Source organism: Rhyacophila brunnea, unplaced genomic scaffold (assembly GCF_057557595.1).
Source record: "Rhyacophila brunnea isolate RB1 unplaced genomic scaffold, BYU_Rbru_1.0 scaffold_18, whole genome shotgun sequence".
Taxonomy (NCBI): Eukaryota; Metazoa; Arthropoda; class Insecta; order Trichoptera; family Rhyacophilidae; genus Rhyacophila; species Rhyacophila brunnea.
This window is the reverse complement of record NW_028232837.1, coordinates 37,621,355-37,637,941: the sequence shown is the minus strand read 5'-3', so window position 1 is coordinate 37,637,941 and position 16,587 is coordinate 37,621,355. Positions and strand designations below refer to the sequence as shown.

The 16,587-nt window shown below is 29.7% G+C and overlaps 1 protein-coding gene across 1 annotated transcript in view; it reads right to left on the bottom strand.

Moving 5' to 3' along the window:
- Window positions 1-16,587, bottom strand: part of LOC147073488 (uncharacterized) — a 58,470-nt gene that overhangs the window by 12,533 nt on the left and 29,350 nt on the right. Inside the window, exon 3 of the mRNA XM_085945123.1 lies at window positions 12,496-12,631. Coding sequence (XP_085801249.1) covers window positions 12,496-12,631 — 136 coding nt within the window. The remainder of the gene's footprint in view (window positions 1-12,495; window positions 12,632-16,587) is intronic.

Sequence of the window (16,587 nt, the reverse complement as noted above, 5' to 3'; positions counted from 1 at the left end):
TAGTCAAAGGCCCGATTATTATTGCCGGTTCCGATGAAGCAATATTATTAATAAATCTCTGGTTTGATATCGCACGTTAACTATAATGAATAGATAGATTATTATTTTAATCAAAGATACCAAAGAAAAATATTATTTTTTTACAATTAGTTTTCAAAATGAATTTTGAATATAATTATAATTCAATTTCAAAAAACTAGTTGTATTATGAAATTATATTGTCTTATTCATCACTCATCATCTACTCTACACTACACGCCAAAATGGATCTCGATAAATCATTGAAATATATCCACTCTCCTCTATCTGCTGCAAACTAACAGCCCAAATGCTCAGCGTAAGTCAAAATGGAGCTTTTATGGTATATTCAGAGCATAACCCTGGACATTCCTTAAACGTTTTAGATAATTTATATATATAACTATGAAGCCTTATTATCTTTAATATTTATTTTAAACATTTGATGACTGCATAAAGTATTTTTATTACATAAAATAGTATTTTTTTAAACATCTCGTTCTAATGTTTTAGAATATAGTCATATTTCAGTACATCCATGTGCAGTAGTGTTAAGATTTTTTAGATTCATCAATTTTTAAACGCATTTACAAAACCATTAGTAAAACGAACGTTAACATTATATAGTGACATATTTACGATAAAAAAATATATTTTATAATCTTTTTGATCCCAAATTTGACAATAATTAGGTATTTTATTATTCAAAAAATTAGCACAATTAACAGATTTGAATATAATTCTCAAGATATTGATTATAAGCTATGTTTTTGACCATTTAAATGTGATAAACATCCTACGAATAATGATTGCTTTATAATAATTATTGACATAAGAATAAGGTAGTATTTTTTTGAAATACGCCATTTCTATTGGCATTTACCAGTAGTTAAGCTACAACATACGGCTATAGCCATAAATTGACTAACGTAAATGAAGTAGGGAGGTTAATAAGGCCTTAAAATTAAATAAATAGATTATCTACATAGTTTAAAGAATGTCCAGGACCATGTTTTGAAAATAGCATAAAATCTCGATTTTGACCTACGCGGAGCACGTCCCTCCTTATGCATTTAAAACACTGCAGTTTAGGTCTGTTTCACCCCTCCAGTTTATTGAAAAGCATCTTGGGCAAGGAAAAATGTAATAGTACCTACTTTATTATAGATAGAGTTATTGGGCAATTTGGGCGCCAAAATAATATTATTCAAAACTGACCTCCCATTATGTCTTAAGCATATAGTGTTTTACCAATGTGACCAACTCTGGCATCTGCATTTGAAATATGAAACACCCTTAATATAAGAAAAATCTAAAATTTACAAGAAGCACACCGTGACATGTAAAAGTTGGATATAACATAGTAAGATCAAAAAAGAAACCAACGGATAAGGAAACAGACAAGGGTATGCAATGTGATAGAGGTTGCTTAGTATATAAAACGGCAATTAGCTTGTCATATTGCGCAATGAGTGGAGAACCACTTGACAAATATCGTCATACAGTCAAATGGTACGCAAGAGGCGCTAAATGTCCTTAAAAACCACTGGATAGACGAACTCATAAAGTTCGGTAAATGTACATAACAGCGAAGAACCGAGGATTGAGAAGACTCGAGGGAACTTATGAAGGTCTTCATCCAGCAGTAAATAGACTCCGGGCTATGTTGATGATGATACTAATAATAAAAATCAAGCATCAATATAGTGTGATTTGGAAATATTTTCCGTTTAACCGTTATTACTCAAAAACCACTAAACCAGTATTGATGACAGAAAAGTTGCACATAATATTATTATAGAATGCATTGTTGGTGGGTACCGATTTAATACAATTTCATCCCTATATCGCAAAGGGTTCTTAATTCACAATAACAATTCACAATAAACCATCATTAGATAAGGTCAAGTGGTCAGATATCTACGGTAAAGTGTCAACATGAGGTGCAAGTAGAGAGGCACGCATCACGTGGGTTTAATCAATTTACTTATTTATAAACGGGGCACGAACTAAAATGTATAAAATGCAACAGTAAATAGGATAATAATAAAGTATTACAGTAAGGTAAAATATAACGTGTCCGGAAACTAAAGTATATCAAAGCCTTCCAACCTCTTAGGGTCGTATAGTACTGGCATAAATTCATGTCATTCAAGCCAGCAGCAAATAAAATTAAAATAACCGATATACTGGATTATTTGTTGGGTTTGGTTAAGTTTTCATTCTTGAATTCATGAATTTTGCCAAAATCTGCTATTAAAATTGAATTGATGTTCATATTGAATCTAATAAAATTGGAGACCGTATAATATACGGTCATCTCTTTCCGATAAGAAAACTCACGGCGAACTGTGCCACGGTGAAATGTTTTACGTACAATTTACATATAACCAAAATATAATACAGAAATACAATTCGCATAAAATCAAATACAATCAGTATCTTTCTCAAATGTTTTTATGTCATTCTTGAAATAATGCTAGGTATTACTAAAGTATAACTTTAATTCCGATATAATTTGCATCAGAAGTCTTTCCTCTGATCAAAAACAGATTAAATGTTAATAAAAAATAATTAACAATCATTTTCTGAAAAGAATCTTGCGCGTCTCAAAAAGGAAGTCCTCGAGATGTTTCGCACTTAAAATCCAGTTTAGATCTGCAGGAAGAAAGACAATGGCGCCGTCTACTTGCAGCGCGCAAAAAACAGTTAATTGGATCTGCAAAAATGAATTCTCCGCGAGCATTCAGCTGCGACGAAAACTAATTAAACTTTCTCTTTGGAAAGTGTAAGATAATTTCCTTTTAATAACGTGACCACTCCTGCTTAGTAACTGTATAAGATACTCAGAGAATCGTTTTAACTGTGGAAATTAGTTTATTTTGGATGACCGCTTAAATGTATAATGATGTAATGGACGATAAATAATTTGGAAACTTAAAAGATTTCATAAAAAACTCTTCATATTTATAAATATGTACATGTAATTAAAATAAACCTCATATATAATAAACGCTAAGCCAAGAGATGTCACGGAGACTTGATGCTTTCGAGATGTGGCTGTATAGGCGCATCCTCAAAATTCCTTGGACTGACCGGGTGACAAATCGTCGCTGTAGGATTAGTTTGTCGAATAGACTAAATGTCAAATGTTCAGGAGACGAAAAAAAATTTGATTATCCTATATTTAAATACATGTAGGTATTTAAAATGTTGTTTTTACAGCATATGAATGCTGTTTTCATTACAAAGCAATTTAAAGAAAAGGATGTTTCTGGTCCATTTAGATACAATAAATCATTCTGCATTAAAAGGTCGATTTCGACAAAAACGGATATTCGACAAACCAATCCTATAGCGACGAAATGTTGAAGTTTTTAATCGAATGGGGAAGGACCAAGAAGTTCTACGTAGTATCAAAACCAAGAAACTACAGTACCTCGGTCACATTATGAGAGGACAAAAATACAGCATTCCCCAACTTGTCATTCAATGAAAGATCAATGGGAAGCGTAGAAGAGGACGGCGCCACATTTCATGGCTTAAGAACCTCCGTGATCGGTACGAGTGCAGCTCCACTGAATTTTTCCGGGTAGCAGAAGACAAAGATAAGATCGCCTTGCTGGTGGCCGACCTCCGCTAGGGGATGGCACAATAAGAAGAAGAATTAAAATAAAGCTAAAATTAACCTTGATAAAATTTTCAATTCTGGGGTTACAGGATTACATTTTATGGGCATATTTATTATTAAAAATTAGTTTATTAAGTTTTCTAAGCATCGCTTAAGAGATTTTTGACTAATACATAGTTTTATTATTTTTATATCTATTTTAAAAAAATCAATTTTTATAAAAATATAAATGTGTATAACTTGAAATTCTTTTTATTTATATCAAATCAAGCTTCAATATTGGGACCATACATAAATAAAATTTGAGATCAACAACCTTAAATTGCAAGCTTCGTATTTTTCCGCTAGTTGCCTTTTTAAAAAAGGCTCAGTAAAGGCTTCACCTTTAGTATCCTTATATTTATCACATTCAATTTAATAGTTTTGAAACAAGTAGTTAGTATCTGATGTATCTACGTTGACAGCTATTTAGGGCTATGAACTAATCTTTGAAACGGTTGACTATAACCGTTCCGAGGATAGATCCATAGCCCAAAACAACTATCAAAATAAATAATTAATAAATAATATTGTAAGTAATTTTCACACACCTGCATTTTATCACCACTACTAAACTATGCTGAATTTCACTACTCTACCGACATTGGGTTTTGTAGCCTATTTTATTATTAACAAGAATATAATAACAATATAGGTATTTATTATATTTTGTTGGTACGTAAATAATATTATTGGCTACTACGATTATTAATCAAGAGGATTTAGGCCAGACTATTTCACACGGAGTTATTTTTGGCAAGTCGGTTTGTCATCGTAATAATGTCAAAAACGTAGATTAATCTAAAAGAATCAAAATCGATAAAATTGCACCTGGATTTTAAGATAGCCTTAACTAAATAATATTTCACAATATATAGTATGGTAATGGTTTTGTGACGAAACTTTTTATTTATAAATAAATATTTCAAAGCAATTATAATGAAGTTCTACCACGTAATCGCGAGTATTTAAAAAAAAAGTAAGAATTTGGTTTGCTTCTTTGTAAAATTTGCGTCTTCTATTTATAATATGTATTGGTTGGGCCAAATATAGTGGCCATCATTCCTTATTTCCCCACATACCTCACATCTTTATGTATTATTGTCACAAGTCCAGGCAACCAGCAATTACGGGTCATGAGACGACCTTGATTACGAATAACATTCAGTTAGCTCAAGTTCCTGCAAGACAACTAGGCTTGTTGAACCTAACGCGCTCTAATACGATACGAACGAGGCCGCATTAACTACAGAGTGACTCAAAACGCATGTGTTTGACCTTTGGTGCGCTAAATCTGATACGGTTCTAGCGAACGTCGCGTCTATTATCTATCCTGAATATGTCATCATCATTCATCCCTAAAACCAAGTGAAACTGTGAGAGTGACATTTCGAACCATCCGTTTACCAGTGGGTGAGTGCGTGAACACCGAACCAGTTCCAGCGCGCCAGCCCTCTCAACAAAAAAGGTCAGTGTTTGGCATCCGTTTACATGTGATGCCCCTCCCTCTAGATCCGTAATCCACCACCATCATCTTCAAATTACAGCCCACTACTAAATGCGCCAACATGTATTTTAAAATACAAAATCATCACAAATAATTCCAAAAGCTAATAAGTACCTACCTGTTATTACGTAAATTGTTTCCAAAATATTTCAATAGAAACTGTACGGAATATTGCCAAAAGGCAATAAATAATAATCGACAATCTAAACTATCCCAAGGACGGCATCTATTATTAATTATCGAGGCCTGCAATCGTATTGTCTCATATTTCTATTCAGGCTGAGCAAATTTTAATTCATTTACAATTTCTAGTTGAATAAGATTATGTTATCTACAACACGTAAGTAAGTAGAAAATTTGTGATATTTATATGATACAACTAGTGGTGGGAATCCGATTAATGAGTAACTAACTAATCGAAAAAATAATCTAAATTTCGATTTAAAATTGCTGCTGTTGCCGGTCTAATCCACTATTAGGCACATTGAGCCATCTGGTCTCATAGTCAGAAAGGCAAATTTTGTTGCATTTAGAAAATTTACGGCGTCATACTGCAAACGTAAAGATCTCTTCACTTAGGCCTTGTTCGCATGGCACGTTTTGACTCGCACGCATTTCAGGTATATGTGACCTCATTGAGCCGTCCACAAGCACTCGCGCGTGGTTGAGGTACAGCTAATCTCATTAAGGTGTCTGTATTTAATCGCAAAAGACATGCGCCATGTGGACAAGGTCTTAGATTGTTCGTCAGTTTTATATTAGCTTTTATTTTATGTTAGTTAAATTTTAGCCATCCTCCGTACTCCTCTCTTCCATCTTAATCTTCACACATTGTTCAAAGTTTTTTTAAAGTCAATTAGAGCACACTTGAGTACGTGAATATATCAGTCTTGGGTTACTACTCCTGGAATATTCTCATTCATAAAAAAAATGTTGCTAACATTAAAACGTATGGTCCAGTAAAATTACTGTTTAAGACTGGATTTGGTGTGGTTTAGTGGGCGCATTGAATTATTTTTTTTATACAAATACAGTTAATACAGCTCTTCTGAGTGGATTCATTGCTAGAGTAAGCCATATATTATGCAAGTACAAGACCGTTAAAAATACTCGTAGGTTGTAGAACAAAAAACGATTAAATATTCTAAACTGATTTTTATTTTTATTCTGAACGATTTCGTAATAATAATATTGTAATGTAATACAATTCCACTGAACAATTTCAGGAAATACTACTTTCATTAGAAACTTAGTATATTATTTGAAGGCAATTCATTTCCGCCAAACATCATTATTGTACTATTTGGAAACAAGTCTTCTGAAGGTAATAATGGATAAGGAATCTATTGAATAGGAAAATGAATAGTTGCTTTTGATAGCTATCTTCCTAGAAACCTAAGGCTAATCCCTATATTAAATATCACAACGTTTTCCAATTTAATGTAATGGTTTGAAAATATATGCTATATTATGATACCTACTGTTTATCGATAAATACGGTACAAAACATTCATTCATTCACAAACAGAATTCTTCTAAGAGCAATCCCTATACACACAAATTTCAAATAATATTTGTGAGGGCTCCTCTTTCTTATTCAGATTTCGTAATAAATACATGTCAACCCGAAATATTTTTTATTGCTTTATTTAGTAACGTAACCGTACGTGATAATTGATATTAGTAACATCTGTCACAAATGAAAATTAGTCATGTATGTTTAATGGCTTACATTTTATCGATGATTCATCATACATTTTTTTACATACTAATTATATTATAAGATGCATACAATTATTATCCTCTTTTTGCTACTGTATGTTATGTAATGCTATGGATGGATTGATGGTGTATTCTCTTTGCTTGTTAAAATTTCAAAGGTGGTTAATATCACATAATTTTAGAATTTACTTGTACATAATTATTCACAAGTCGACGTTCTATATCTGATCAATATTTTATTTTTAAAATTATCAATGGTTTTGTTGACTCGCCAAACCTACTCGAAAGGGTGGGCTTCCATTGTCTATCAAGATTTACGCGAAACCAAACATTGTACCATGTCAGTCGTAGCGATTCTAATTGTGCACAAAACTTTTTTATTCGGCGCTCTTGTTTAAATAAAATTATAATATGTATTTCTACACAGTTGATCCTTTTAATAATTCAATTGTTTCGTTTAAACGCGCTATCCCCAAAATTTTGCATAAATAGATATATATATATCTATACTTATATATATATTTTTTAAATGTTACTTTTTTGTGTATAATTTAATTATTCATTATTCTTCCTCATTTTTTCCATGTAATTTTCTTATATAATTTCTTTATATTTATGTAATTCTTACTCTCTATCTTGTTAGGCTTAACTATATTATAATGTATACATTGAAACTTTGCTGGTTTCAATAACTTTTCATTACTATATTTAATTTTTTTTAATCAATATGTAACGGTTTGTTTCCTTAATAAATAAAATAAATTAAAAAAAATGAAAACACTTCAAAAACATAATATTTGAAAAAATGGCACTGAACTGGATCTCTGAAGCGCTTTCTGAATTTCGTTACTATTGCCAACTGACTTATGTATTATAAATCAAAGTTGGTATTAAAATTATTACCTTAATTACTAACCGACGTTACGGATCACTCCAAGATTTTTTTGTTATAACATACTTGAACTTGCTAATGATTTAATTAACTATCTTTTTATTCAATGAATCATTCACAAGATTTAAGCTTCAGAGAGTATTGTAAGAACCATTAGTTAAAATTCGTCGCAATTTATTAGATAAGATACTATAATCATAGTAGTAGTTAGTGCACATGGGCGCGATTCCCAAGAGACGCAGGTTTGAACCCTGATGGGTGACGTATTTTTTTCAAAAAGATTTTTTCTATTGGTTATATATTTATAAGAAGTGTTTTCAAATGATGTAAGTATGTTTAATTCAAAATATATTGTCGCAGAAAGCTAGATATTTACCAAAATATATAATTGTCATACAGGACGTTTTGAGCTCAAAACTTACTTGTTGTTAAGTAGTATTTTATGGTTATCAATTATTATCAAGTCAGAGAAATTATACGTAGACAACGCAATTTTATTTTGACCCAACGATTCCCATCAGTAACTTAAACACAATGGGTCTTTATCTGATGGAAGCGATATAGAGTATTGAATGTATTGATGCTGATACAACTGTGTCATGTTCACCGATGACGTATTTCAATTATTATTGTACTTGGGATCCACATGAACATAACTATATCTCCATTCAGTCATCTCTGAGTCACACGAAGGTCCTGACTATAGTTTGTGAGAACCAAATGCTTACCATATAACCGTGACTACAGAGTATTCATAATTCCCATTGATCATTATCTTTTCCTATTATATTTTTATCCTGTACCACTCATTTTCATCCCCTATTCCTATTTTAACGGTTTAATTTTAAATTCTAATGGATTCAAGCTCTGTACTATTCCATTAATACGATTTATTATAATATGCTATTGAGTGTATTGTAATTGATAAGATAGGGTTTTTACTAATTAGGATTTTTACTGACACTTCAACTATTCATAATTTTTTTATTGTAATTTTTGTAAACTTTGACTTGATATGTAGGTAATGAAGTTTTTACCTACTTTATTGTATTGATTTATTATATAAGCTAGAGTAAAAAGAATTCGTTGTCAGTGTGTGTTTACCTTTGGTGTACACGGCGCCTGAAGATGCCAAAAGGCGAAACCCGGGTCGCAAAAAACGACTTAAATGGAATATTAAAGAGCTTGAATCCATTAGAATTCAAATTCCATATAGTACCCTCACTCGATAGTATTAATATGTTTAATTTTAAACTATGTAAAGCTTTAATTACATATCTTCTTGAAGCGTCCGATGTGACAACAGAGAAAAAATATATTTTATAATCATATTATCTTACAAAATAATTTAATTTATATATTTTGATTGTCATAGTATTTAGTATGTAGAGCATTGAGAGTTTTACTAATATAAACAGTCAAACATAAACGAACATGAATATTTTGACTAAATTGCAACATCAGGGTTTTAACAGCGCAATGGCGATAATACATTGAATAGGTCGTGCTGTTAGAAACAAATGTAATACAATTATTTCCAAGTAGTTTAGGTTAGAAACTAATTTTGCATCGTGCTCATTATAATATGTCAGAAACGCAACGCGAAACTTATATTAATCAATGTTAAAGTAACTATTTAAGTTTTAAACTTAAATTGTTTCTAAACTAATATACCGGTCCCGTACAATGTGCTTTAGCTGAGATCTCTAACGTACATTACAAGTTACCTTCCTATAACTCATACTAAAACTCTATACCAGTGGTTCACAAACTGTGTCCCACATGTATTTTTTGTGTCTTGCAAGGTTTCTTATTAAATTTACATTCATACTTTAATGTAAACTAATCCCACTCGAACCTTTATAATATTTTGCAAGATGGCGGCCGTAGCAGAACATGTATGAGTGTTAGTAAAAAAATATAATATATAATAATATATTAGTTAATAATTAAAACACTAATTTGATTGGACTAATTAATAGGACCACCTAACAACTGAGTTCACGGTCGATAATTTTTATATCATTACAGTTTTTTGAAAATGGTTAGGTATCTACTACTTATTAAATGTGTGGATACAATATTTGCCTTCAAAGTATATAGGTAAACTAAATTTTAAACTGAATACAATTAATGCATTTACCCATTAAGTTAATTGTTCTTTTGCGTCAGAGCACTAAACAACTTTTGTGAATAATAATCAAAGTTTAATCATGCTTGTTTTTTATCCAAACAGAACTCTAAACTCGAGGGCTTAGTGTCAAACAACACTATCTACAAAAGTGCAACTTTACAGGAGAATCGTTATTTTAGATTCTTGTAACTCAACAAGGGAAATGTTTATTTAAAACCTAATGTTAATATTTTATAATTTATTGTGTATTGCACATTTATCTTCATTATGATGATGTTAAAATTTATAGGGATAGTTTTTAAAAAATATGAATACAAGGGTAACTTATGTAGTTAGCGTTAAATTTTACTGACGATTTAATAAGAAATTAGAAAAGATTGAGTTAACGTTGTTTGACTACCATGTAGCCGTAAATGTAAAATAACGTTATCTCAACAACAAAAAAAACACTTTTTTGTAGATAACGTTGTCTGACTTTAAACACTCGTAGGTTACATGAATATTCAGTTGAATTAATTAATTTTATTTATTCACGTTTTACTTTTAACCCCCATTTAATAATAATAGCCTATGAAAGCCTATGAAGAAGATTTTCAAATGATAAGCAAATATTTAATAATAATAATAATAATATAAAATAATGCTATTAATAATTAATAATTTTAAATCTTGTGTATTACGAAATAATGTCATTAAAAAATTAGCAAGAACAAGTAGGTAGGTAAATATTTAAATTTAGGAAGATACCTTGATTTAAATTCACAAAAAATATTTGATAATATTATTGGAAATTGAGATAAATCTCAGACGCATATTATTGAATGTTATTTTGGCGTGATTAGTATTGTAGAGATTACTTAATAATAAAATTGTTAAAGCACTATGTATGATGGATTCAAGTTCGATTGCCGCTCAGTATTAGTACTTAAAAAAAAAAAATTTGTAATGTGCATATTTCTGAAGTATGTAGGTATTCCAAATAATATAATTGTATTATTATGTTTATGTACATAATATAATATTATAATATAATATAATTATTAAAAATAAAAAGGTATGAATATTATATTTTCTAAAAAATCACCAAATTTTTGAATTCTCTAAGGTTTATCATTTTTGCTTATACTGTATTTGAAGATAAACAATTTCATTATTATCTGGTGACATCCCCAAAGTACAACAAGATCCTTTTCCTTCATCCTGTCAGGAGGCTTTCGTGATTTCGCTTCCATGAGAGTTTAGCCTCCGTCAAGGGATGCTTAGCGTCCTCTTTCATGTTCACAGCTCAAGAGCATCAGTCATTTTGTTATACTATCTCTCTATTTTCTTTGGATGACCTATTTATACATACATACTGACATTCCATAAAATAGAGGCCTAAATTTAAAAATAAATTTCTCACATACCGTATTTTTTAATATAAATAAATAAAATTATAAGAAGCTGTTTATCAATGACTGAAAAATAACTAAATACATATATTATTCTTTATTGCTACCATACACTAAATTAGTGTGTTAAGTTTTAATAAATACGAATATTGGTAAATTGTATTTAAAATTTACTTATATTTTTGTGACGTAATGTTATAGACTATCATAATATATTATATTATATCTATAATATATTATATATTAGGCTGTTTTGAAACAATTTATAATGTTTCAACTGATCAATGCCTGTAATAGGGATATATTAAGGAACATAACTTATATGCGATGTATAATCTCATATTTTTTTATTACTAACTATTTCTTCACTTCGAACTTACGAAACATTAATTAAAAATGCTGTACGACTCATCAATGCACTTAGATACAATAGGTAATGTGTTAAGTTTATTTTTCAAAGATCACCGTTGTCCAGTGAGTGATGCGCTTGCCTTTCATCCGTGAGCTTCGGGTTCGATTCCCTGTGAGGTCACAATATCATATTTATACGATTTTCTCAAAACCTGGATATTTGTGATTGTTTCACTTATATTATTAATTACTCTACGACTTAACGACACTACTCTCATTGGATCTTGTGGCTTTTATAGTGTTAACATTAAGAATTTTCAAAATAATATTAATTATTTTATTGGTGTATAAAATGTATTTTTTCATATACCTATTATAAATATTTAATTTTATGTCAAAATATTTTTTTTAATTACACCTACATACATTAAATAAATAAAAGTGATATATTTCACTGTTAATAATATGTTTTTTCTTAGTCAACGCTAATACTAAATACTTCAATATGGTGCGTCACAAAAAGAATCGTTGAGATTAGAATTTACTACTTGAGAAGGGTATTACAAACAAAGATCACGATAACTGGTATGATAAAATAAAATGTAAAAAGTAATACTTTTGTGTTTTGCCCGTTAATATAGCCGTATTTAGGTACATTTAGTGCACACTTATCAACAACTTATATAATATAATTTAACCACTGACTTATCCACCAACCACAGTTTACATTAGTTTAGTTCTCTTATGTGTGACAGATCGCAAGATTGATTGGTTATGTGAAAAAGTAAGTATATATTTAAAAGTTCTTACCGACTACTTCCATATGACCCGAAGTGATGGCGGTGGAAAAAGAAGGGGCGTCCGCTGATACCTCGCAGCTGAAGTTTCCCGATAGGGCAAAATCCACCCTCTGTAAGACGGCTTGCGTTGCATTCGATGCTGCTAGCTACAATAAATGATAAAAAAGCAATTTAGTGCTAAGCAATGTTTTATTTTTTTTAAATAATTATTTTTGATGCTAAATTTTTTATTCAATAGTCTAGGTAAGTATAGGTGGGTAGTAAAATTCATATTACATAGATAATTATTTATTATAATATATACATAATAATAATATATTCTTGGAAAAACAATACCGTTTCACAATATTATATTTTCAGAAAAGAACATTCAACAAAGTCAATTTAAATATAATATTTTATACCAGTTTTACCTTTGCAACAACGTCACCTCATACTGCAAGATGTAACAACAGTTATATTATTATCAGGGTCTGTTTAAGTCGTGGTTAAATTAAGTATAAGTGATATAATTAGGGTAAAACAAACTTTTATTCAAACTATCATAATATAACTCTACCACGTAAATACCAATTCATTTAATAATTTATAGTTTTTATTTTATAAAAGATTCCGCCAAATTGCAAAAATGGCACTGCGGTATACAATATATATGTGAAAAATTAAGTATAATGTATATTTCATTGTTTTGAAAAAATATTTTTAATATTTAGTGATAATATAATGAAATATTTTCATATTTTAATGTATGGTGGGTAATTCTCTCCCCAATGTTTGATGAAAAATTTTCTGTACAGCTCGCGGGCCACCAGTTAGACAGCGCTGATATAGAAAATCGTTAGAAAAATTCTTACATACGGTGGAAACGAAAAAAAAACAAATTTTAATACTTTTTTTTCTATTAATTAACTAAAAAATATATTTCACCCGGTAGTATTACAAAAACTATAGTTTCAAATAGATTAACTTTCAGGGATGGATATCTTAACTTTACTAATTCATAAACCAATCTGTAGATTTTCACTGGCGCTACACTTGGCGCTAGAAACAATTCAGGTCAATAGCAGCTGACTGCATAATATATTGTATTCCAGACGTCATGAATTATTTCGCTCTAGTGAATCATATTGACTCTTGTTACATCCTTATAATCGCCATTTCTCCATCTTTTGTATGAGCGAACTAAGGATCGAGTACTTACGGGGTTCTCTTGTAAACCCTCTGAATTTGTATCATCTTTACAAAATATGGTATAAATTTATTTATTGTACCTACTGCTTGAAAATAAATCCATATAAATAAAAAAAAAACAAGTAAGCACAGCAATGAATCGGTCACCTTTCTTTATGGTTAGCAAGGGCATAAACTGAATTATACCAAAAACATTAATATAATAAATTAATAACTGAACTGACGTTTATGTGGTAGAATTCGACTATAATCGTTTTAAAATAAAGTTATTTTTTATAAGTGTACTTCAATTGAGTCATTTAGATTGATAGTAATTTCGGGCTATAAACATATTATCTTCAGAACGGTCGACTGTAATAACTAAAGGGGGATCCTTATAGTAGTAGAGGCACCTAGCGGAAAATTACGAAGCTTTCAATTTGATACATTTTTTTGATAATTTACAATTTCTACTATTTTTATTAATAAATATGTATCTGAAAACACTAAAAAGAAAAATATTATTTTTTAACTTAAATTATTGTAAAAAAAATGTGAATTTTTTACATATTTATGTCCACAGTAATTATTATATTACATTTTATGGTCATATTTATTATTAAAATTTAGTTTATTAGGTTTTATATGTTTTCACATAGAGATATTTGACTAATAATTCATAGTTTTAATATCATGTATACTTATTCAAAAAAATACCGATTTTTATAAATAAGATTGATATAAATAAAAAGGATTTCAAGTTACCTATACACGTTTATATTTTTATAAAAATCGATGTTTTTTAAAATAAATATAAAAATATTAAGGGGGGACATGCTCTGCATAGGTCAAAATGGAGCTTTGGTTCTATTTTCAAAGCATGATCCTGGACATTCCTTAAACGTTGTAGATAATCTATTTATATAATTTTGAAGCCTTATTATCCTTTATATTTATTTTAAACATTTGATGACTGCATAAAGTATTTTTATTACATAAAATTGTATTCTTTTAAACCTCTCGCTCTTTTTTTAAAAAATAAAAAAATATTTTTTTTTTAAACGGTGCACCGTCACCCCTGCACATTTATGTACTGAAATATGACTATATTCTAAAATGTTAGAGCAATAGGTTTAAAAGAATACTATTTTATGTAATAAAAATACTTTATGCAGTCATTAAATGTTTAAAATAAATATGAAGGATAATAAGACTTCAAAATTATATAAATAGATTATCTATAACGTTTAAGGAATGTCTAGGATCATGCTTTGAAAATAGAAAAAAGCTCCATTTTGACCCACGCTGAGCACGTCCGCCCTTTAAAAACTTATTAAAATTAAATTTTAATAATAAATATGACCATAAAATATAATGAAATAAAATCGTAATTCAATACAAATTCACATTTTTTTAACAATTTGTGTGTTTATCTTTGACCTAAAAAAATATTTTTCTTTTAATGTTTTTAGATAGGTATATATTTATTAATTAATAAAGTTGAAATTGTAAATTATCATAAAAATGTCTCAAATTGCAAGCTTCGTATTTTTTTGCTAGGTGCCTCTGCTAGTATAAGGATCTCCCTTAATTAACTATACTCCAAAACATATATAAATTTAAATGACTCAATTACTTAAATTAGAATTAACAAAAATAACTTTATTTCAAAACCATCATGAACAAGAATATTTATTTGAAAGAATACCCATCAACCATTTTCTTGAAAAAATAGAAAAATATTTACAGATAATCCAGCCAAATAATGTAAAGGAACTGACCTTACTAAAACTTTTAATCAAATTTGATATCAAAACGAAACAAATAAAAAACTATTTATCATTTTGGCGCAGCCTTCGTCGATAGCAAAAAGAACTTTTCCAATTTTACAAGTTCCCCATAAGTGAAGTAGTGACTATTAAAATCATTCTCAACATTTTTCATATCAAACTTTATCGCAGTTGAAATGGTGTGAGCGTCGGAAACTTTATCAATTATTTAGCGATTTGCACGAAATTAGATTTAATGCATTGTGAACGCTGTTTCAACATTTGCAGAACTCGTTATGTAAGTGTTAAATTGAGTTAAGCACTAACAAATATTTGATAGAATCGCGCCGGCCAAATGTTGGCCAGCCTGTATCTGCTATGTACAATAACGGTCATCAATTTATTATTATTGATCACTATACAATTTAAGTTTCTGTGGGAGATGTAAAGGTGTTTTTTCAGCCCGATAGAAATGTGCTTTTTTATCATATTTTTTATTTGGAAGATTAATACATGACATTCTTTTAGGTATGTTTACATAATACAATTTAAAATTTAGAAGGGATCTTATATAGCTACATATTTTTATCTAATTGTGGTGTAAATATAAACTCTGCCAATCTAAGTAGTATTGAATTGTGTGTCTCTAATAATTATCCTAGAAATTGTGAGCATCCGTTGTATGTTCTCCCAGGATTTAAAACTAACATGTCATTATTGATGCCAATTGGGAGGGCAATAACTATTTTATATCAAATCACTTCGGATATTGATACATTCTACTAAAGTAAGAGTAAGTTTAACTGGACGTTGTTTTATAATTTTTTAAGATAATTTTACTCATATTACCCTTTATATTTATAATTTTGTTATGTTCATTTTTAAACATAACCAACTTTAACCTGCTAGCAACTCAAATTATTAGCGATGGTCAAGTTGGAAGAGCGTTCGGCGAATAAACAGATGTCGCTGTTGGAATTTCTGGAGACAATGTCAGGTCGCGTGGTGTGACAGTATAAATATGGGCTTTTTGTCTGCCGTCCAGAACAGTCGTGCTCCGGTTGGGTCTACCAACAATATTAATCATGGACGTCACCTAATGGAGCACGATGAAGTCATGTCAAGAGTCTCTGATTGGTCCAATTGGTATTTTAAAACTATTT